This window comes from Canis aureus, chromosome 1 (assembly GCF_053574225.1).
Source record: "Canis aureus isolate CA01 chromosome 1, VMU_Caureus_v.1.0, whole genome shotgun sequence".
Taxonomy (NCBI): Eukaryota; Metazoa; Chordata; class Mammalia; order Carnivora; family Canidae; genus Canis; species Canis aureus.
The window spans coordinates 119,645,172-119,668,137 of NC_135611.1; the positions used below are offsets into that span (position 1 = coordinate 119,645,172).

A 22,966-nucleotide genomic window follows, 5' to 3' on the forward strand; every position below is an offset into this window, starting at 1 on the left:
CTTCTACCCGGTACTCCTGCCCCAGCCCTCTCTTACCACACCCTCCTACTTCCCTTCCCAACTACTCCCTCTCTCCTCATCTGTATTCAGTGTAATTAAAGCATAGCTTAATGCTGTGTGTTCAATTAAGTTTTGAGTCATCCATTCTCAATTTTTATGTCTCTTTTTATGACAGAAAAAAAAAATCCCAGAACTTTGCTATTTTTGTTTTCTTTGTGATCCTCAAAGTATTTTCCCTGTGAATTTCATCTTCTGTTATAAACAGCTTTCAAGAGAACCTATAAACATAAATGAGCATCTCTGAGTAGTCTGGATCATAAAATCAATTATTTTACTTGAAAGCAGGCTTGGAAAAAACTTTTTTCTAGAGCTCAGGTCAGAGTTTTGGATTCTGTTTCAGTTCTTTGTAATGCACAGACTGAGTAAGAGCAAAGGAGAAGAAACGTCAATGTCCCAGGGGTGTCCAGGGTAAAATTTTCCAAATTCCTGTGGCTGTTAGGCTAAGAGCTATCCCAGCATTCACTGGAGATGGATAAAAAGCCTTCCCCAGAATCCAAACACTGTTGTTGGGATTTAAGCCAGCGCTATCTCTATTTTCCAGGATGGGGTTCTCATTTCAAATAAATTCCACTTCTCATAAGAGACTGTTGTACTTAGTACAAAAGTTTGAGGAAAGAGCTTACATTGTACCTGTTTCTGGACAGGTATAGGGAGAATCAATGCACTTCCCCCTATACCTCCTGCTAAGAGCAGCCGACAATCCTGGGCATTTATAAAGCAAAGAGGAGACTAGAAAAGATGGAGACAAAAAGGCAGACCAGCAAGATATCTTGGGACCCAAGAATGGTGTGCTGGGAGTCCCTAGAGTTTATTTTTCTTCATATATCCTGTAGTGAAAAGCCTGTAACCCCCAAAACAATGGGGACCATAAAAAGGCCCTCAAGAAAAGCCTGTTCTCCCTAACCAAATGGATAGCCGAGCAAGATGGAAAACCTTTAGACACTACCCACCATATTCCAGCCAAACATCTCAGGAAAACCTGCCTCCCATCCCACCCAGGTCAGCAAGGGCCAAGACGGGAGCCTAGAATGCCGTGTTTGCTAGGCTCTGCTTAAGTGGCCTGCGAGGACAGGCTTTAAGACTGAGTATTGGGGCGCCTGGGTGCCTCAGTGGTTGAGTGTCTGCCTTTAGCTCAGGGTGTGATCCTAGAGTCCCAGGATCGAGTCCCGCATCAGGCTCCCCACATAGAGCCTGCTTCTCCCTCTGCCTTTGTCTCTGCCTCTGTGTGTCTCTCATGAATAAATAAATAAAATCTTTTTAAAAATACGACTATTTCCTAATGTAATTAATACACACAACGTCCATGACACAAAGGAAAAATCACTCATCATACTCAGAGCCAGGAAAATCTCATTGTGAATGAGAAGATAATCAACAGATCCCCAACAATGAGATGACACAGACATTAGAATTATCTGACAAGGATTTTTAAGCAGTCACCATAAAATACTTCGACAAGTATAATCATGCTTGAAACAAATGAAAAAATAGAAAGCCTCAGTGAAGACATAGATGTGACAAAGGACCAAATGGAAACTTCAGAACTGAAAAATATGATATCCAAAATTAAATATTCAATGAAATGGACAGAGGAAAGAATCAGTAAATATCAAAACAGACAATATAAATTAAACAGTCCAAAAAATAGACTGGGGAAAAAAAACCTGAAAGACTTGTGGGACTATAACACAAGATCTGAAATTTGTGTCATCAGAGTTCCAGAGGAAAAGTAGGTATCGCTGAAAAGGTAATCAGAGACTATATCTGAAATCTTACCAAATATGGCAAAAGACATAAACCTATAGATTCAAAAAGCCATCTGAAACTAAAGTAGGGGGACACCTTGGGTAACTCAGTGGTTGAGCATCTACCTTCGGCTCAGGGCGTGATCCCAGAGTCCTGGGATCAAGTCCCACATCAGGCTCCCTGCAGGGAGCCTGCTTCTCCCTCTGCCTGTGTGTCTGCCTCTCTGTGTCTCTCATGAATAAATAAGTAAAATCTAAAAAACAAAACAAAACAAACAAACAAAAAAACTAAAGTAGGATAAACCCAAAGAAATCTACACCCTGACACATCATAATTAAACTTCAAATACAACACTTGACCTCTAGGTTATGAGTTCGAGCCCCCATGTTGGGGGTAGAGATTATGTTTTTAAAATGAAATTAAATACATAAACTTCTGATAACTTAAAACAGAGAAAAAAAATCTTGAAAGCAGCAGGAGAGAAATGGCACCTTACCTTGGGGAAAAACAATTTGAATGGCGGTGGATTCTTCATCAGAAACCATTAAGATGAGAAGTGACAGGACAGATTTTAAATAATGAAAGAAACAAACCTGTCAACCCCAGTTTTTATATCCAGCAACAATATCCTTTAGGAATGAAGGAGGGGTGCTTGGGTGGGTAAGTGTCCCACTCTTGATTTTGGATCAGGTCGTGATCTCAGTGTTGTGAGATCGAGCCCTGCGTGGGGCTTGCACTGGGCATGGAGTCTGAGATTCTCCCTCCTCCTCTCCTTCTGCCCCTCCCCCCTCCTCTCTCCCTCAACCCCTCCCCCCACCTGTGCATGCACTCTCTTGGAAGAAAGGAAAAAAGGAAAAAAAGGAAAAAAGGAAAGAAAGGAGAAAGGAAAGAAAGGAAAGGAAGAGAAAGGAAGAAAGGAAGAAAGGAAGAAAGAAAGAAAAGAAAGAAGAAAGAAAGAAAGAAAGAAAGAAAGAAAGAAAGAAAGAAGAAGGGAGGGAGGGAGGGAGGGAGGGAGGGAGGAAAAATCAAGACATTATCTGAATAGAGAGCTCTAAGAATTTGTTGCTCTCAGAAGTACCCTCAAAGAATAGCTGAAAGGAATTGTTCTAGACAGAAAGGAAGTGGTGAAATAAGGAAAACTGGAACATCAGAAAGGAAGAACATAAGCGAAAGTATGGGTAAATACAATAGACTTCTTGAGTTTTCTAAATTGTGCTTGACGTTTGAAATCCACCCCCCAAAATCATTTATTTATGTTCATTCTTTTTTTTTTATGTTTACTTCTTGCAAGCTTCCAAATCCATTAAGATGATGAATTTTGAAAATCCTCCAGCTCTATAATTGACAGGACCCAGGGAAAAATTAAAATGCAAGGCGCTGGTTCCTTAAAAAGCCATGTATAGCATTACCATCTGATCCGGAGGTCCGCTCCTAGGCCAAAAGAACTGAAGGTGGGGACTTGAACCGATACCCGTCTGCTGATGTTCTTGGAAACACTGTTCACAATGGTCTGAGGACAGAAGCAACTCAAGGGTCACTCGACAGATGAGCACATCAACGGAATGTGGTTGATCCATACGACGGAATATCATTAGGTCATAAAAAGGAATGAACTTTCTTATAGATGCTACATGGGTGAACTTTGCAAGCAGTGTGCTGAGTGAAATAAGCCAGACACGAAAGAGCAAATTATGTACGATGGCATTTGTATGGAACATCCAGCCTAGGCAAATTCCCAGAGGCAGAGGGTAGAACAGAGGTTACTAGGCTCTGGGGTTGGAGGGAGTGGGGGTTATGGTTTAGTGGACACAGAGTTCCTGCTTGGGTAATGAAAGGGTTTTGGAAATAGACAGTGGTGATGGTTGCACAATACTGTAAATGTCATTAGTGCCAGGGATTAACTTTAAAATGGTTAAAATGAGGGGCACTTGGGTAGCTTTGTTGGTTAGGCATCCGACTCTTGGTTTCTGCTCAGGGTGCCATCTCAGGGTGGAGAGATCAAGCCTTGTGTCAGCTCCACACTCAAGCTTGAGATTCTCTCCCTCTCCCTGTGGTCCTCCCTGATGCACTCTCTAAAATAAATAAACAAATCTTTTTTAAAAATGGTCAAAATGAAATTTTACGTTGTTGGGACACCTGGGTGGCTCAGCAGTTGAGTGTCTGCCTTCAGCTCAGGGCATGATCCTGAGGTCCCGGGATCAAGTCCCATATCGGGCTCCCTGCATGGAGCCTGCTTCTCCCTCTGCCTGTGTCTCTGCCTCAGTCTCTCTCTCTCTCTCTCTCTCTCTCTCTGTGTGTCTCTCATGAATAAATAAAATCTTTTAAAAAAAGGAAAAGTTTACATTTGTATATTAGTTTTGCTGAAATTTATTTTATTTTTTTATTTTTTTATTTTTTTTTTAAAGAGTAATTTTTTTAAAGATTTTATTTATTCATAGAGACACAGAAAGAGAGAGAGAGGCAGAGACACAGGCAGAGGGAGAAGCAGGCTCCATGCAGGAAGCCTGACGTGGGACTCGATCCTGGGTCTCCAGGATCACACCCCAGGCTGCAGGCGGCGTTAAACCGCTGCACCACCGGGGCTGCCAGTTTTGCTGAAATTTAAAACATAATGTGATATCCTCCAAACCACTGAACTGTTCACTTGAAATGTGCGCGTTCTCTGATGTGTGAATTATCTCTCAATAAAGCTGCCAAGAGAGAACGGAAGACAGGCAGGAAGGAGGAAAAGCGGGAAGCGCATGACCATGAGGCAGGTAAGAGAGATTGTTCACTAGAGATCCTTTCGCTTTTTAATTTTGTTCCGTGTTTCACGTTTTGCCTTTTCAAAGAGTAATTTAGAGGGGGCACCCGGGTGGCTCAGCGGTGTAGCGTCTGCCTTCAGCCCAGGGCATGACCCCGGGGTCCTGGGATCGAGTCCCGCGTCGGGCTACCCGCATGGAGCCTGCTTCTCCCTCTGCCTGTGTCTCTGCCTCTCTCTCTCTCTCTGTGCCTCTCATGAATGAATAAATAAAATCTTTTTTTTTAAAGTAACTTACATATTTTCGAAATAAAAACACACAAAGCCCCTTGTTCAAAAACTAAGAATTTCGGGACATTGACAGCAGAGCATGAAATCCCGTGTGGGTAACTCCATGGTGGGGGGGCCCTGGGTAACTCCAGAGGCTGCAGGCCATGAAGCCAGCCCTGTCATGTGGCACCCAAAACCTCTGCCTCTGAAAGCTACATTTCCTTTTTATTTTTTTAAAGATTTTGATTTTATTTTTATTATTATTTTTTTAGATTTTATTTATTTACTCATGAGGACACACATACACACAGAGAGAGAGAGAGAGAGAAGCAGGCTCCATGCAGGGAGCCCGACGTGGGACTCGATCCCGGGCCTCCAGGATCACACCCTGGACTGAAAGCAGTGCCAAACCGCTGAGCCACCCAGGCTGCCCCTGAAAGCTACATTTCCAAAAATAAAAAATAAAAATCACACATTTGGGTTGATTGGAAATACCAATACACACTTTGCTTATCTCCCCTTCCATCCCCGTGGGGAAAACAGCGCAGTGGACTGTGACGCTTGCCCACCGCTGGAACTGTGACCACCTCTGTGGCCCGCACCCCTCGCTACCCTAGGGAGGTGGCCGCCGGCACCCCCCATCCGGGTGGCTCTGGGAGTCCCTCTCAGTAACAGAGCTTGTGTGGCCCCAGCCAAGGACCTGCCTGTGCTAACCTGCTCAGACCACACCTGTGCTCCGTTTGCAGGTGCAGAACGTAAGGTCCAAGGTCACTCGGGATAGGTACCTGCGCCCTCTTAATCCCTGGCCAGATCCCCAGGGGCCAGCAGGGCTCATGACAGTGCTGCAGGCAGGGTGACGGGGCACAGGTGCCTGCTGGAGAGGACCGGCCCGCTCAGGGCAGCCACCTGCCTTGTAATCCTCACATGGCCCTGGATTATCACATCTTACCACTTCACAGAAGATGCTGGAAATTCATGTTTGGGAGGCAGGAGGGGACCCCTGTGCCGTGTGTCCCAGGGTTGGCTCACATGGAAACAAATGCCCCTGAGCCAGGCTCATGCTGTGCCCCCAGCTGCCTCTCTCCTTCACCTTTCCAGCTCCGGCCTCCTCTGAGCCCTGGGACCAAGCCAGGGGATGCCCCGCGCGGCGACCAGGTCGCTGAGGGCATGCAGGCCGAGCCAGGGGGTGCGCCGAGGGCCCTCCCCGCCTCAGGATTGGGCCCCTCCTCACTTGGTGATGCTGAGCAGCGTGGCCTGGGACGCAAGATCCCAGATCTTGATGTTTTTGTCCAGGGAGACAGAAGCCACCTTCTGGCTGTCGGAGTCGAAGCAGCACGCGGTGAGAGAGCGGGCGTGATGATCTGCGGCACAGGGAAAGCAGCTGGTCACCCAGCATTCCGGCCCCGCATTTCACTGGGGACTCTTGCCCAGACGTCTTCCCGGGGGGCCAGCCACGTGCCAGGCTCAGACCGAGAAGCACAGCTGACCCGCTCCCTGTCCCCGCAGAGCTTCCCGTCCAACGGGGACGGCCTGGTGCCAGCAACCATCCACAGCACACAGGGGGCCACACAGCGGGGGGGAGGGGGGCTGTAGGTCACGGCTCCCGGCCCCGCAGAAGGTTGGCCCTGCCCTGAGAGGTCGAGGAGTGGCCCCCAAAGTCAGCAGGAGATACAGAGTAGGAAGAGGGCCCCCCAGCAGCAGGAGCAGCACGTGCAAAGGCCCGGAGGTGGGCCAGAGCGTGTGCAAGAGTGTGGTGTGCCACTAAACCCTGGAGCATGAGAGCAGGTGGAGTGTGAGGTGACCGAGGAAGGAGAGGTACTGGCCGTGGGGCAGCACCCGTGTCACAGGTCCGTGCTCAGCAGCAGAAACAGAAGGTACACATGGGAGGGGGCTTCGGGCGTGCGAACACACACACATGGTGTGCACACTCTCTCGGAGGTCAGGAAGGCCATCCAGTGATGTGTCATTAAGAACAGACATCCCGGGATCCCTGGGGGGCTCAGCAGTTTAGCTCCTGCCTTTGGCCTAGGGCGTGACCCCGGGGTCCCAGGATCGAGTCCCGCATCGGGCTCCCTGCAAGGAGCCTGCTTCTCCCTCTGCCTGTCTCCGCCTCTCTCTGTGTGTCGCTCATGAATAAACAAATAAAATCTTAAAAAAAAAAAAAAAAGAAAAGAAAGGAAAGAAAGAAGGCAGGCAGGCAGGCAGGCCACTGTCAGTCAAGTGACAAGAGGCTGTTGCCCCGGCAGGTGGAACAGAGCGGGGAGCCCGTGCAGACTCACTTTTGACGTAGGACACGGTGGTGGCAGTTTCCACATCTGTTATACAGATTCCGCGGTCCACGTCCAAGGCCGAGACCACGTACTTGCCGTCGGGAGAAAGCTTACAGGAGGCTATGAAGGTTTTGTGTTTGATCTTCCACTGAATGGGGCAACAATCAAAAGGTTGTTTTCTCTCTAGCCCCGCCGTCCAGGCGAACTTTCTGTGATGATGGAAACGCCCCATCTGTGCACCGTCCAGTCCGTGAGCCTCTGGCTGCGCATGGCCTCTGAGTCCTCGTAATGGGCCAGGGCAGCCAAGGAGCCCAATTTCAAAGTTGGTTTCCTCTCACCTAGTTTGACTAGTAGATGTAGTTAGCGAGGCTGTGCCCAGGCCAGAGCGACGAGGCCAAGTAGAGCACCTGGCAGGACGGGCAGCGCAGTTCTGGCAACGGCCAACTTTCCTCCTACCCAGTTCGGTAAACGGGGGTTCGTTAAGTACCTCCCTGCGCCTCGCACCACAGATGAGACCCTGCAGCCCAGGCCCTCAGGTCACTCACTGTCCCCTTGGAGTGGCTGGCACCCGACCTCGGGGAGGGGACAACAAGCCGATCAACGTTCCAGGAAAGGAGGGCCTCTCTGTATGTTACTGTTACGGTATTGGCACTGTCACCGTTTTAAAGTAAGCCTACAGGGACACCCGGGTGACACAGGGGTTGGACGCCTGCCTTCGGCCCAGGGCATGACCCCGGGGTCCCAGGATCAAGTCCCGCAGCAGGTTCCCTGCAGGGAGCTGCTTCTCCCTCTGCCCGTGTCTCTGCCTCTCTCTCTCTCTCTCTGTGTCTCTCATGAATAAATAAATAAAATTTTTTTAAAAAAAAATAGTGAAACACAGCCTGATATCTATGCATCCCTGAAAAAGGATGACACGGATGTAACCCTACCCACCATTTATTTTTGAGTGAAAACAGAGTCAAGATCCAGAAAGGATGCACAGAAGGACACTGGGCTGTTAGCAGCACATACTCACCTGTGCTCAGAGGGAAATGCACACAGACGTAGGAAAAGAGATGCCAAGGTATTGACTATAATTTCTGGGCTCCTTACAGTGAATATAAACTGCTCTTTGCAGTGAGAAGAAAAGAGGAGAAAGGGGAGGTGATGAGGAGCTCCCTGGGGAGCCTCCCCAAACCCCGACAGAACCAGGGCTGCCTGGGCAAGGGACAGACAGACGGAGTGTCAGCCTGGTCCCCGATGGACTGGACAGATGGATGGACGGAGGCCCCTCCAGGCTGCTGCAGAGAGGCCGCTCCCCAGAACTCTCGTGGTGTTTTGACCACGTGGTCTTTGTCCCATCGAATCCCAACACCCCACAGGGCGGGTCTCTGATCCTATGCACTTCCCTGAGCCTGGAATGCCGTGCCCTCTCCCCCCCCCTCGTGTATCCAGTCCTTCCAGCCAAAGCCCTCCCTTGCCTGCCCCAAGAAGCTCTCTTTCCCAATGCCCGACCTCCATCACCCAGTGTCCCTGAGAAAATTCTCCTCTTCTGAGAGCCTGGTTTCCCTTCCTACCCCCAGGGGCCTAGCCCAAGCCTCCCCGCCCCAAGATGCCCAGTCAAGACCTCGCTGCGTGCTAGGGGGGCCACACTCACCAGCAGCTTGCCTGTCTCAAGGTCCCAAACCCTCACCGCTTTGTCGTGGGACGCTGTGACAAATCTGCCAAGAAAATGATCCAGACAGTTATAGCTATGGGTTCTATGAAAAAAGAAAAAAAAAAAACATAGAAAATCTCTCTAATTTAGGACCAAGATTGTACGTAAATACCCAAATTTTTCTCAAGATGCTCCCCAAGCCCCCTCCATGCTCCTCCCTGGACACGGATGGAACCTAACGCCAAGGCACCGCTGCCCGCCGTTGCTAAGTCCCCCCGCCACCCAGGGAGCTTCTCCCACATTCGGGGCATTAATGGGACCGTTCCCTTCTGCTGAGGAGATACATGCGGCTCACACGGACCGACCCCTTCCTTCTCTGCTCACCTGTCTGTTTTACAGAAACACTTGGGCAGCTCCCTTTGTTCTGGAATGTTTTCTTGGACGCTTAGCAACACAGCAGCCATGTGCCTTTGTACATAACACTGTACGTGTACCGCCCACCCGTTGCGTGTTTCCACGGCCCTCAGTGCCTGCCCCCCTCCCCCCCCCCCCCCGCCCCCGTGTGAGATGATGAATTCCCACCCAAGTCTTTCTTAGCTTTGTAGTAGCTGGGGGGGGGGGGGGGGGCGGGGAGGGGCGGGAAGCTCCAGCAAATCTATTATCATGCAAAGCCCTTGTGTCCTATTGAAAACGAGGAGCTCCAGCCAAGGCCTCCCAGAGGCGGGGGGCACCCCTGGGCCTCCGACTCCCCTGTGAGATGCCACCTGGGCCTCCAGCGCCAGGGCCCCTTGCCATGTAGCAGGCCACTGGGGGGCCACGGAAAGGCAGGTCCACGAAGGAAAGGCAGACTGCAGCCTCGATGCGTGCTGTCTTTTTAGCACTTTATGTTTTCAAAGAGCGGTCACGTCCCCTTGACGCTCACACAGAACGTGGACACCTTGGGGACACAGGTGGGAGCCAGAGGCCACCCGCCCAGGGCGAGGCGCGGGGAAGGTCACCTTCTGCTGTCGGCCGTCACGCTGCAGTCTAAGACAGGAGCTTTGGGCCTGTGCTCAAAATCCCGGACCACCGAGCCATCCACAGCATCCTCGGAGCAACGGGGGACAGGGGGCGGGAGGCCGCTGAGCAGCCGGTGGAGCACAGCCAAGTGCGACAACCCACGGGCCCCTCAACCCTCGCTCCACCCCAAAGGCCACAAGGGCTTCCTGGCCTCCCCAAGTGTGGGGTCCCTGGAGAGCGCCCCCTCCAGGGCACCAGCACAGCCCAGACCAGGCCACTCTGCGGGCAGCGCTGCTGACAGTTCTGTCCATCTCTACTGGATGAAGAGGCTTTGCAGGATCCAGCAAGAGCTCTCAAGAACTTCTTACAAGTCCACACCCCTTGCACACCTGGGTGGCTCAGGTCATGAACCTGGGGTCCTGGGATCGAGCCCTGCGTCAGGCTCCACACTCAGCGTAGACTCGGCTTGAGAGCTTTCTCCTGCTGCCCCTCCCTGTGCTCTCTCTCTCTCTCTCTCAGATAAATAAATCAGATCTTAAAAAAGAAAAAATTCACACCCTTCGACCCAGCACCTCTGCTCCGAGGGGTCTCTCCTAACGAACTGAGGTCAAAGGCTTGTGTGTGGGAAGGTTCACCACGTGTTCGGGAGGACAGCAGACACGCTGGCACTGGCCACCTCGAGGCAGCAGGTGAACCAAACGCCGGCACCGGGGCGACAGCGGGGCGACAGCCACTGCGAGCGAGCTGGCCCTTAGTACCTAGAGAATGTGCCGAGATCGACGCCAGGGAATAACTCAATAAGATGAAGGGAATGAGGTGAAGAGAATAAAACACGGTGCCAAAGTGAAAAGTGCCCGCTGCGGCAGAGATGAAGTATTTCCAGTTAGAAATGTGCCAAGAGCTTTTCAGGATAAGCTGGGGTGGAAAAGTCCCCTTGGAAAACGGGTGGCTGGTAAGACAATGAATTCCTAGAAAGCTCTTGGGTGAGAATGCAGTGCCCCGGGCTCAGGAGCTTCTGGCCGAGCCGGGCGGGCCTGTGACGGCACAGACCACTCCGCGTTAGGAGCCCAATCGTGCTGGGTGGGGTGGGAAGGACCCTGTGTCAGGGGTCCCCAAGACCGCCCCCCAGGCTGGGTGATTCTCCAGGACCCACAGACAGACCCACAGCTGAGCTGTATTACAGCAAAGGACAGAGCAAAATCAGCAAAGGGAAAGGAGCCTGCGGTGGAGCCCAGAGGAGACCGGGGGCGGGAGGGGGGGGCAGGCAAGCTTCCAAGAGTCTCTCCCAGGGGGACATACGGGACACAACTAATTCCTCCAGCCACCTGTGACGTGTCTTCTACTGGGTAGATGTGCCCAAGCCTTGGGGCCCAGGGTTTTTGGGGGGATTTTCTCATGTACACCAAAATGCAGACTCCCAGAAGGAAAGCAGGTGCTCAGCATAAACCACATGGCTTATGCCGCAGTCTGGGTATGCTGAGCCCCCTTTATCTCTTAGTGGATTGCAGGACACCATGGGTCAGTCCAGCTCCCAGATGCTGGCCAATGCCATCCTCACCGGTGGCCTCAGATCCGCCAGGTGAACTCTTTTCTGCACGACCCAGGCCCTCAACCCTCCTTCCCTAAGACATCAAAGAGTGGGGTCACGTTTGGGTAGCACAGCAGGCCCTGATCAGCGGTATGAGGGGACAGCAGGAATCCAAGGAGGAGCTCACCAGGACAGGACACATCCATACTGCGAGCCTGGACTCACAAGTCTAGTAGTGGCTTTGGAGGAAAGAACCGGTCCGGGCAGCCTGCGATCCGGCCTCCCTGGCTCGTGCTCCAGCACGAACACAGAACTAAGAAAACCATCGCTGTGGGGCCCAGAACCGCAGTCTGCGGGGAGCCCACCCCCGGGCCGGCTAAGGGCAGCCCTGGAAAGGAACTGCCACCAGGGATCCTGGGCATCTTCAGCATCTGATAGTGACACCTTATGGCCAAGAGAAGGAACAGCGCCCGCAGAGGAGCACCCTCCAGAACAGGTGCACTGCTGTCAAGGAATCCCTCCACAGGAGATGGATGGCAAACAAGCCAGATTCTGTTAGCAAATTTCAGAGGCAGTGGAAATGTCTCTGTTTTGTATTGAATGTTTCTTTTTTAAAAAAGGTTTTATTTATTTATTCATGGGAGACGCAGAGAGAGGCAGACACAGGCAGAGGGAGAAGCAGGCTCCCTGCAGGGAAACCAATGAGAGACTCAATCCCAGGACCCCGGAATCACACCCCGAACCAAAGGCAGATGCTCAACCGCTGAGCCACCCAGGTGTCCCTGTATTGAATATTTCTTGAAATAAATAAGTGAAAGACGCTCCCCCTTCACCTGGCACTTGGAGCCAGGAACCCCTCTGTGGACTCAGATAATTCAAGGCAGGGGTGCTGGTAAGACCTTAAATGAATGGGAAAGAGTGGCTCCAATGAATAGTTGGGAAAATAGGGAAATGTGACAATATCCCCAGGCCAAGCTTATCACAGTTATATAAACAGTGTTCCTTTATGGTCTCAATTTTGTGAACCCATGTATACGTGGGAAAACAAGAAAAATAAACATATATTCCGACATTTTCACAGCACTTAGCTTCAGGGTCATGAAATGATGGCTCTCATTTCCTCTCTGTGCCGTGAGAAAATCCACCAAAGTTGCTATTTCTTAATGACTGGAAGAGGCATGCTGATATCGTAGAGGGATATTAGGTGCAGAATTAAGAATGATTTTTTTTCCGCAGGGCTCCTGGGGGAGCTCAGCTGGTTAAACATCTGACCCTTAGTTTCAGCTCAGGTCACGATCTGACCATTATGAGGCTGAATCCTGCTTCAGGCTCCACACTCAGCACGGAGTCTGCTTGAGACTCTTTCCCTCTGTCCCTTCCCCCTACCACTTTCTCTCAAAATAAAAAAAGATTTTCCCCCCAGCTTCTTCACACATGTATGGACTTTCCAAATCATTCACAGGGGTCCACAGCGAGGGTGAAGGGAACTTCCAAAAGATTAAATCAGATGCTTGGGCTCCAGGGGAGACCCAAGAGGAGGAGACAGGTGATGGGAAGTAACAGGAGTGGGGAGTGGAGGGAGAGGCAAAGGGACATTTTGGCCAAGATACTGCGACAGGAGAGGGCAGTATGCTGGGTAATGGCTGAGTCATCTCTCCAGGGAGTGCTCGGGAATGGCAGCTGTGCCAGGGCAGGGAGAGCCACAGGGGGAGCCAGCCAAAGGGCAAAATTGGGGAAAAAAGAACCAGGAGGAGGAAAGAGGACTTCTTGGAGGAAGTGCAATCAGCCAAGGTAGACAACTGGAGACTCTGGGCAGGGAGGGGTGCAGGGAGGGACCTGGAGAAAGTGGCACAAGCAGGCAAGGCCATGAGCAAGGCTGGTATCGGGACACTTGGAAAGGCCAAAGTGACCGCATCCTGGATACAGCAGCATGGACGAGGCAGCCAGGTCACTGTGGGAACCAGGGACATCTCGGTGGATGGTCTCTCATTTTGGGACAGGAGAAAACAGGCAGATTTCCCTTTTTAGAGTCAAGAGCCTTTTGGCCCAAACAGATAGAAACCCTGTGAGTCCTTCTGTGAATTCAAACGGAGAGAAGAATGTGAGGGGGATCTGAGTTGGCCAAGCAGGATGCACATGGGGAAGCTGTCCTCTCCCTCCCCTGGGTGATGACAACCAGCAAAGTCCCCTCGCCCCTGGCTTCTCAGTCACCCCAGAAGTTTGGGAAAGGGTTTAAGGCTCCAGAAGGAGATCATGAGACACAGCAGAGGTGAGGATGGATGCCTGTTAGAGCCAGGTACGGGCCAGGCAGGCCCGCCCCACGGTAGCCCCAGCATGCAGCTGGACCTGGAGAGTTTCAAGGAGGCCCAGGAGGTCATGTAACCACCCAGAGTCACACAGCTGAACCACTTGGACAACCCCCAAACCTTCCTGTCTAGTGTGCCTGGCCTTGGTACCCCCTGATGACACAGAAGATGACCTCTGTGGTCATCTGGAGAGTGAGGAGCTATATCCTTCACCTGAACCCAGGAACCAGCCCAGATTCAGGTTCTATTCCCTTCCCCCCCGAAGCCAGAGGAGATGGCAAAATGCAGAATGGACTGTCGTCCCCCATGGGCCCAGCCCCAGCCACACAGCCATCTGTGGCCTACCCCCTGATGGCCATTGCCATCTCCCATCTCCACTCCCTCATCACTCTCCCCTGACTGACCAGCAAAACCCCCGGACAGGCCTTCCAGCATCTGTGGGTTATGCCCAGTGGCTTTGGAAGAGTTCTCAGGGGTCACGTCTCAGCAACCTCATTTGCTCATCACACCCCTGTTCCTTGTACCCCTGCTTCCTGCATGTTGGGGGCACTGACCCATGCTTAAGCCTGCCCTTCCCAACCACCCCTCATGGACAGGTCCCAGTCCTGGCCACTTCTCTGTCCACTGTGACCACTTAGGCTTGGCCAGACCATCTCTGTGGATGGAAGTGAATTTTCTAAAGTGGGGAGGAGACCCAAAGAGATGTCACAGGTCAGAGGTCCCAGGTAAGCTCTAGGCACAGCTGGACCTGTCCAACAAGAGATCCCCATTCCCCCTTCCCACTGTTTCCAAGTCAACAGGCTGGCAGCAACTACACTAAACCCATCTCTCTCCAGTGACTTGACACTAGGGCTGGACCCTCCCTGGGCTTCTCCTTATTGCATTTTGCTCAGAAAGTTCTCTCTGAATCTTTTGGATCCTTGAATATCTGGGGACTCAGTACTGGCGCACTCTCCACAAGATACATCCCCTCCTGGGATGTTGTCATTCCAGCTACACCAGGCCACCTACCCACAGCTTCACAGTACAGTCATAGGACCCACTGAGGAGCTTTGTGTCATCCACACAGAAGTTACAGGAAGTGACAATGTGCTGGTGTCCCTTCATAATTTTAAATGGGATCTGAAAAAAAGATTGAGTAAGTTCAGCAGGTTAGAAAACACAAGATTAATATCAAAACATCAATTGTCTTGTTATACACTTGGAATGAACACTCTGGGGGAAAAATTAAACAAAATCCATTTATAAAGGCATCAAAATAGAAATACATTTAACAAAAAAGTGCAAAACATATACACCGAAAGCCATAGAACATTGTTGGAAGAAATTTTAGAAGAACCAAATACATGGAAAAGCATCTCATATTCATGGATTCACTACTAGCTTACTGTTGTTAAGGTAACAATACCTTCCAGAATGATCTACAGATTCAGCAGCATCCCATCACTTTTCCAAAATTGACAAACTGATCCTAAAACTTATATGGCTACTAAACAAAAGCAAAATAGCTAAAACAACCCTGAAAAAGAATAAAGGTGGAGTACTCACAGTTCCCAATTTCAAAACTTATCACATACAAAAGGTGACAGGAATCAAGCATTATAGTACTGGCATAAGAACAGACATATAGATCGATGGAACAGAACTCAGGATCCAGAAATATGCCCTCATATTTCAGGTCAATTGCTTCCTTAACAAGGGTGCCAAACACTTAAAAATTGAGAGATTAAGATTAGTCTTTTCAACAGATCATGCTGAGGCAAATAAACTCTACCTGCAAAAGAATGAAGTTGGACCGCTGCCTCATGCCATCTACAAAGATTAACTCAAGACGCATCAAAAACCTAAATGTGAGAACTAAAACCACAAGGCTCTTGGAAGATCACATAGTTGTCAATCTTTGGGAACTTGGATTAGGCATTGGCCATAGGCAGCAACAGCAGCAATAATGTGAAACTGGGCATCATCAAAATTAAAAACTCTTACACTTCAGAAGGCAGCATCAGGAGGGTGAAAGAACAACCCACACAACAGAAGAAAACTTTTGCAAATCATGTATCAGATGAATGATTTGGGTTTTTTAAAGATTTTATTTATTTATTTGAGAGAGAAAGAAAGAAAGAGAATGAGCAGTGGGGAGGGGCATAGGGAGAGAGAGAAGCAAACTCCAGAGCAGGGAGCCCGACATGGGGCTGGATCCCAGGACCCGGGATCAAGATTTAAACCACAGGCAGACGCTTAACTGACTGAACCACCCAGGTGCTCCCAGATGAGAGCTCTGTATCTAGAAGACATAACCAACACTCAAAATTCAACAATAAAAAAAAACTTGATTTTAAAATAGGCAAAATATCTGAATAGGCATTTCTCAAAAGAAGATATATGAATGAGCTCTAAGCACACGGAAATGTGCTCAATATCATTAGCCGTTAGGAAAATATAAATCAAATATAAATTGAGGGGTGCCTGGGTGATTCAGTCGTTTGGGTGTTTCCCTTTGGCTCGGGTCATGATCTCCAGGTCCTGAGATGGAGCCCTGCGTCAGGCTCCCGGCTCAGCAGGGAGTCTGCTTCTCCCTCTCTGTCTATCCCCCTCTCTGCTCATACTTTCTCTCTCTCTCAAGTAAATAAATAAATAAAATTAAAAAAAAAAAAAAAAAGACCATATAGGGACACCTGAATGGCTCAGCGGTTGAGTGTCTGCCTTCAGTTCAGGTCATGATCCCAGGATTCAGGATCGAGTCCCACATTGGGCTCCCTGCATGGAGCCTGCTTCTCCCTCTGCCTGTGTCTCTGCCTCTCTCTCTCTCTGTCTCTCTCTCTCTGTGTCTCTCATGAATAAATAAATAAATCTTTTTTTAAAAAGACCATATTGAGTTACCACCTCATACCCACTAGGATGTCTATAATCAAATAGTCAGATAATAACAAGTATTGGCAAGAACATAGAGGACTCAGAACTCTCACATGTGGCTGGTGGGAATGTAAAATGGTGCCTCCCTTTTGGAATATAGTTCAGTAATTCCTTAAAAAGTTAAAACATATGTGCTCATATCTGATCCAGCAACTTCACTGCTAGGTGTATACCTAACAGAAATGAAAACATATGTCCACACAAAAACTTGAATATGGGTGCTCATAGCAGTATTATCCGGAATAATTTAAAACAACAACAACAACAACAACAAAAGGAAACAATTCGAATATCCATCCACTGATGAATGAACAGAGAAAATGAGGCATATTCACACAATGAACTATTACTAGGGTAATACGAAAGGAATGAAAGACTTCTCATTTCTAGTCTGCCATGTAAGCAGCTTGGAAGCTACCACTCCATCTTCACAACAAATCAAGAGCCGAGCAAACTGAGAAACTGGTAACTATTCCTAGATTCTTAAGACAAGTGAGGTCACAGAGCTGACTGCTTCCCCCCCAAATTGGAGACCCAGGCAACTATAAGAAAACCCAAATTACAGAACAGAAATCCAGAAGCCGCAACCTCCATGGGAACCAGGCCCAGGAGAGGGAAACTTTGACCTATAACTGACAAATTGCTAGAGGCACAGTGTGGATACCTTTGAAAGTTAAAAACTCCAGGGGGACCCAAGTGTGAGGGGCCCTCACAGTTATGTCAGCATCACCTCCAATAGCTGACCTCGCCCTTACAGTGAATATTAGAGAAAAATCCCAGCTTCTGGCTAGGAGAAGGGGGAGAGGAAACATTCTGAAATATTCCGCAGCAGCATTTTGTTCTACTTAACAAGGTCTACTGTCAGGAGAAACTATTTAACCAGGACATAACCGGCTGGGGTTTTGTTGGAGCCTCACTGACCCAAAATATCCAAACCCAGCCAGCTCTGGCCTTCCACATGGGAGAAAGGAAACACCAGCTCCGGCCACTGTAGCCATCCAATTCCACCTAACCTAAGGGTAGCACATGGGGGGTGGGTGCAGACTGGAAAGCTCGTATGAAGTTCACAATCCAGAGGCATAGGCCCCCCAGAAGACTGAGACCTAGTCATAGGACTACAGACTTCTCCTCTCCGTCCTACACCTTAGCATCACATGACTAAAGGCTTATTTATGGTTGTTCCTTCTACCCAGCACATCATGTCTGGCTATCAAGAAAAAAAAAAAGAGGATGATCCTAAAAGGCAGAAAACATAGCTTGAAGAGAAAGCAGAAACATAACAACAAAACCAGACCCAGATATGGCAAGGATGTTGGAATTATCAGATTAGGAATTTAAAACACCTGTGGTTAATAGGCCAACAGCTCTAATGAACGTAGTACACAGTATGCAATGTAAGCAGAGAGATGAAGGTTCAGAGAAAGAACCAAAAAGAAGCTACAAATAAAAAACGCTGTGACAGATAAAGAGTATCTTTGATGTGTTCATTATTAGATTAGACATAGCTGAGGAAAGACTCTCCGAGCTTGAGGATGTATCAAGAGAAACCTCCAAAAAATAAAAAGCAAACAGAAAAAAAAAGACTTAAAGAAATGGAATAGAATATGCCAAAACCGTGGGACAACTACAAAAGTTTAATATATGCATAATAAAAATACCAGAAGGAGACAAGAGAATGGGAGAGAAATATTTGAAACAATAATCATTGAGAATTTCCCCCAAATTAATTTCAAATACCAAACCACAGATCCAAGGAGCTCAGAGAACACCAAACAGGATAAATGCAAAAAAAAAAAGAAAAAAAAAAAGAAAAAAAAACTACAAAAAGTCAAAGATAAAAGGTCATTCCTGAAAGAAGCTAGAGGAAAACAATGCCTGATTGATAAAGGAGTAAAGATAAGCATCACATCCAACTTCTCAGAAACCATGCACACAAGAGACTATCATGAAACATTTAAGGTACTAGAAGGGGGAAAAAACCCCAGAAATTTGTATTCTTCAAAAGTGAAGGACAAATTTGTTTCTCAGACAAACAAAAATGGAGGAAACTTGTTACGAGTAAACTTGCCTTGCATGAAATGTTAAAGTTCTTTAGAGAGAAGGAAAATGAGAGGTCAGAAACTCAGATCTACACAAACCAAGGAGAGCACGCAAGAAAGAATAAGTGAAGGTAAAATAAAAACTTTGTTCTTAATTGATTTAACAGATAACAGTTTTTTTTTTCAAAATAATAGCTATAACATTATACATTATATATATTATTATAATAGCAATATGTTATATAATTAAAATTTAATTATGTATATTTTATATATGTGTGTGTATGTATATACATAATGAATGACAGCAATGATACAATGGACATGAGGGAGTAATTAGAAATATTTTGTTATTTTAAGTTACTGACACTACCCATGAAGTGGTATAGTGTTATTTGAAAGTGGATTTGAGATAACTATAAACATGTATTCAAATTCTTGGGCAACAACTAAGAAAAGCACACACACACAAAAAATATATCTGATATGCTAAGAAAGAGAAAATGGAATCACATGGAATACTCAATTAAAACTACAAAATGTGGAAGAATGGAAGACCAAAATAGAAGCAAAAAACAAGGGCAACAAACAGGGAACAGTAACAAACATGGCAGATATTAATCTAACTATATCAATAAGCACTTGGAATGGTATAAATGCACCAGTTAAGACAAAGATTGTCAGAGTGGATGATTAAACAGGACCCAAACAATAAGTTGTCTGCAAGAAACCCACATTAGATATAAAGACATAGAGATTAAAAGTAGGAGAACTGGGTGTGTCTGTTGGTTAAGCATCCAACTCTTGATTTTGGCTCAGGTCATGATCTCAGGGTCATGAGACAGAACCCCACATCAGGCTCCACACCCAGAGAGAGAATCACAAGGATTCTCCCTCTACCCCATACCCCTACTCACATTCATTCTCTCTCTAAAAAAAAAAAAAAGAAAAAAAGAAAAAAATATAGTAAATGGATGAGGGCGCCTGGGTGGCTTAGTTGGTTAAGTGTCTCACTCTTGATTTCAGCTCAGGTCGTGAAATCAAGTCCTGCATTGGGCTTCATGCTGGCGTGGAGCCTGCTTAAGATTCTCTCTCTCACATGAGAGACTCCTAACTCTGGGAAACGAACAAGGGGTAGTGGAAAGGGAGGTGGGTGAGGGGTTGGGATGATTGGGTGACAGGCACTGAGGGGGACACTTGACGGGATGAGCACTGGGTGATATGCTATATGTTGACAAATTGAACTCCAATAAAAATAATTAATTAATTTAAAAAAAGATTCTCTCTCTCTCCCTCTCCTTCTGCTCCTCCTCCCCAATCACTGTCTCTCTAAAACAAAACAAACAAACAAAAAAGTAAATGGATGGAGGAAAATAGATCATACTAACACTAATCAAAAGAAAGCAAGACTGGCCAAATTAATTTCAGGTGGAGCTGACTTCACAGTGAGAGAAGTTATCAGAGGTCGAAAGGGGCATTGCATAATGACAAAGGGGTCAATTCTCCAAGAAGACATAATAATCCTTAACATATATGTGCCCAACACCAGAGCATCAACTATGTGAGGCAACAGCTATTAAAACTGCAAAGAGGAATAGATGAGTCCACCATCATGGTTGGAGACTTCAGCATCCCTGTGAGGAAGACCTAGCAGGCAGAAAATTGTCAAGGACACAGTGGAACTCAACACCACCATCAGTCACCTGGATACAATGAAGATCTACAGACTACTTCATCCAACAACAGCAGAATAAACATTCTTCTCAAACTCACATGAAACATTTACCAAGACAGACCACACTCTAGGCCATAAAACACACCTTAACAAATTAAAAAACAACAACAACAACAACACAGAAATCATACAATGCTCTCAGAACACAATGGAATTAAATTAGAAATCAATAACAGAAAGATGATTGGAAAATACCAAAATACATGGAGACTAAACAACACACTTTTTTTTTTTCAATGTAGGCTCCATGTCCAGCATGGAATCCAATGCAGGGCTTGAACTCACCCCTGCATTGAGTTCAAGAGTCATTGAGATCAAGAGTCAGATGCTTAGCTGAGTCACTCAGGCACCTCTAAACAACATACTTCTAAATAACACATGGGTCAAAGAAGAAATCTCAAGAGAAGTTTTTAAATATTCCAAACTAGACAAAATTAAAATAAGACTTACCAAAATTTGTGGGATGCAAAGAAATAAGTGCTTAAAGGAATATTTATAACATAAAAATGCATATATAAAAAAGAAGGATCTAAAATCAATAATCTAAACCTGAGCTTTAGGAAAATAGAAAAAGAAGAGCAAATTAAATCCAAAGTATGCAGAAGAAAAGAAACAATGAGAATTAGAGCATAAATCAAAGAAATTGAAAGCAGGAAACTGACAGAGAAAATCAATGAACCCAAAAACTGTTCTTTAAAAAAGATCAATAAAATTGATAGGCTTCTAACTGGGCTAACTAAGAAAAAGAAAGAGATAACACAATACTAATATCAGAAATGAATATAGATCCTATGGATGTTAAAAAGATAATCAGGGCAGCCCGGATGGTTCAGCAGTTTAGTGCCGCCTACGGCCCAGGGTGTGATTTGGAGACCCGGGATCGAGTCCCACGTTGGGCTCCCTGCATGGGGCCTGCTTCTCCCTCTGCCTGTGTCTCTGCCTCTCTCTCTCTCTCTCTCTGTCTCTCATGAATAAATAAATAAAATCTTTAAAAAATAATAATAAAAATAAAAAAATAATCAAGGAATACTCTGAGCAACTCTATTTTCACAATTTTTTTTATTTTCACAAATTTAATCACCTGAAATGAAATGGACCAATTTCAAGTTTGAAATGAAATGTACTAATTCCTTGAAAGATGCAATTTGGCAAAAGTCACACAAGAGAAAATAGACAATCTGAATAGTCATTTATCTAACAAAGAAATTGAAATAGTAACTAATTACCTTCCAAGACAGAAAGCTCCAGTACCAGATGGGTTTACTGGTGAATTCTACCAAAACTTTAAGGAAAAAATTATGCCAATTCTCTACAATCTCTTTCAGAGGATGTAAGTAGAGGAAATACTCCCTAACTCATTCTATGATGCTAGCATTACCCTAATATCAAAACCAGATAATGACATTATAAGAAAAGAAAACTACAGATCAATATCTCTCATGAACACAGATGCAAAAATCCTCAACAAATACCAGCAAATTAAATCTAACGATGTACAGAAAGAATTATACATCATATACAAGTGGGATTTATCCCAGGTATGCAAAGCTCCTTCAATATTCAAAAACCAATTAAATGTAATTCATCATATCAATAAGCTAAAAAAGAAAAATCACATGATTATATCAATAGGGGTAGAAAAAGCATTTGACAAAATTCCATAGCCATTAATGATAAAAACTCTCAACAAATTAGAAATAGAGGGGAACTTCTCAGCTTGCCAAAGACTATCTACAAAAAAGACCTACAAGTAACATATTTAGTGATGAGAAGCTCAGTCTTTCCACTAAGATCAGATACAAGGCAAAGACTTCCCCTCTCACCACTCCTGTTCAACACTGTACTGGACTTCCAGCTCATGCAATAAGACAAGAAAAGGAAATAAGAGGTATTAAGTTGGGAAGGAAGAAACAAAACTGTTGTAACACACAGATGATATTAGCACCTATGTAGAAAATCCAAAAGAATCAACAAAAACTCCTGGAACTAATAGCAGTTTTACCAAGATTGCAGGAAATGAGGTTGACATGAAATACAAAAATCAATAACTTTATGCTATACCAGAAATGAACAAGTGGAATTTTAAATTAAAAACAGTATTATTTAAAAAACAGTATTATTTACATTTGCACCCCTCAAAATTAAATATTTAGGCATATACCTAACAAAATACATACAAGAGCTATATGAGGAAAACTACAACACTCCGATAAACAAAATCAAAGAACTAAGTAGATGGAGATATATTCCATGTTCATGGATAAGACGACTCAATACTGTCAAGATGTCAGTTCTTCCCAGCTCAATCTATGGATTCAATGCAATCCCAATCAAAATCCCAGCAAGTTATTTTGTGGATATTGACAAAATGACTATAAAGTTTATATGGAGAGGCAAAAGATTCGGGAGAAGAACAAAGTACTGACACTACACAACTTCAAGACTTACTGTGAAGATACAGTAATCAGGACAGTGTAGTATTGGTTAATGGATAGAAAAATAGATCAATGGAACAGAACAGAAAGCTCAGGAATTGATCCACATAATCAACTGCTCTTTGATAAGGGAGCAAAGTAACAACAGTCTTTCAACAAATGGTGCTGACACAATTGGGACATCCACATGCAAAGAACTAAATCCAAACATCCACCTTACAACCTTCACAAAAACTCAACATGGATCACGGACCTAAATGTAAAATGCAAATTTAAAGAACTCCTAGAT

General features: G+C 46.3%; 1 protein-coding gene across 1 annotated transcript in view; it reads right to left on the reverse strand.

The window, feature by feature from the left end:
• The window catches only part of WDR88 (WD repeat domain 88), a 45,400-nt gene that overhangs the window by 16,896 nt on the left and 5,538 nt on the right, over window positions 1-22,966 (reverse strand). The window contains exons 2-6 of the mRNA XM_077855947.1: window positions 14,567-14,677; window positions 9,721-9,809; window positions 8,723-8,786; window positions 7,096-7,234; window positions 6,048-6,177 (exon numbers count right to left, since the gene is read on the reverse strand). Coding sequence (XP_077712073.1) covers window positions 6,048-6,177; window positions 7,096-7,234; window positions 8,723-8,786; window positions 9,721-9,809; window positions 14,567-14,677 — 533 coding nt within the window. The remainder of the gene's footprint in view (window positions 1-6,047; window positions 6,178-7,095; window positions 7,235-8,722; window positions 8,787-9,720; window positions 9,810-14,566; window positions 14,678-22,966) is intronic.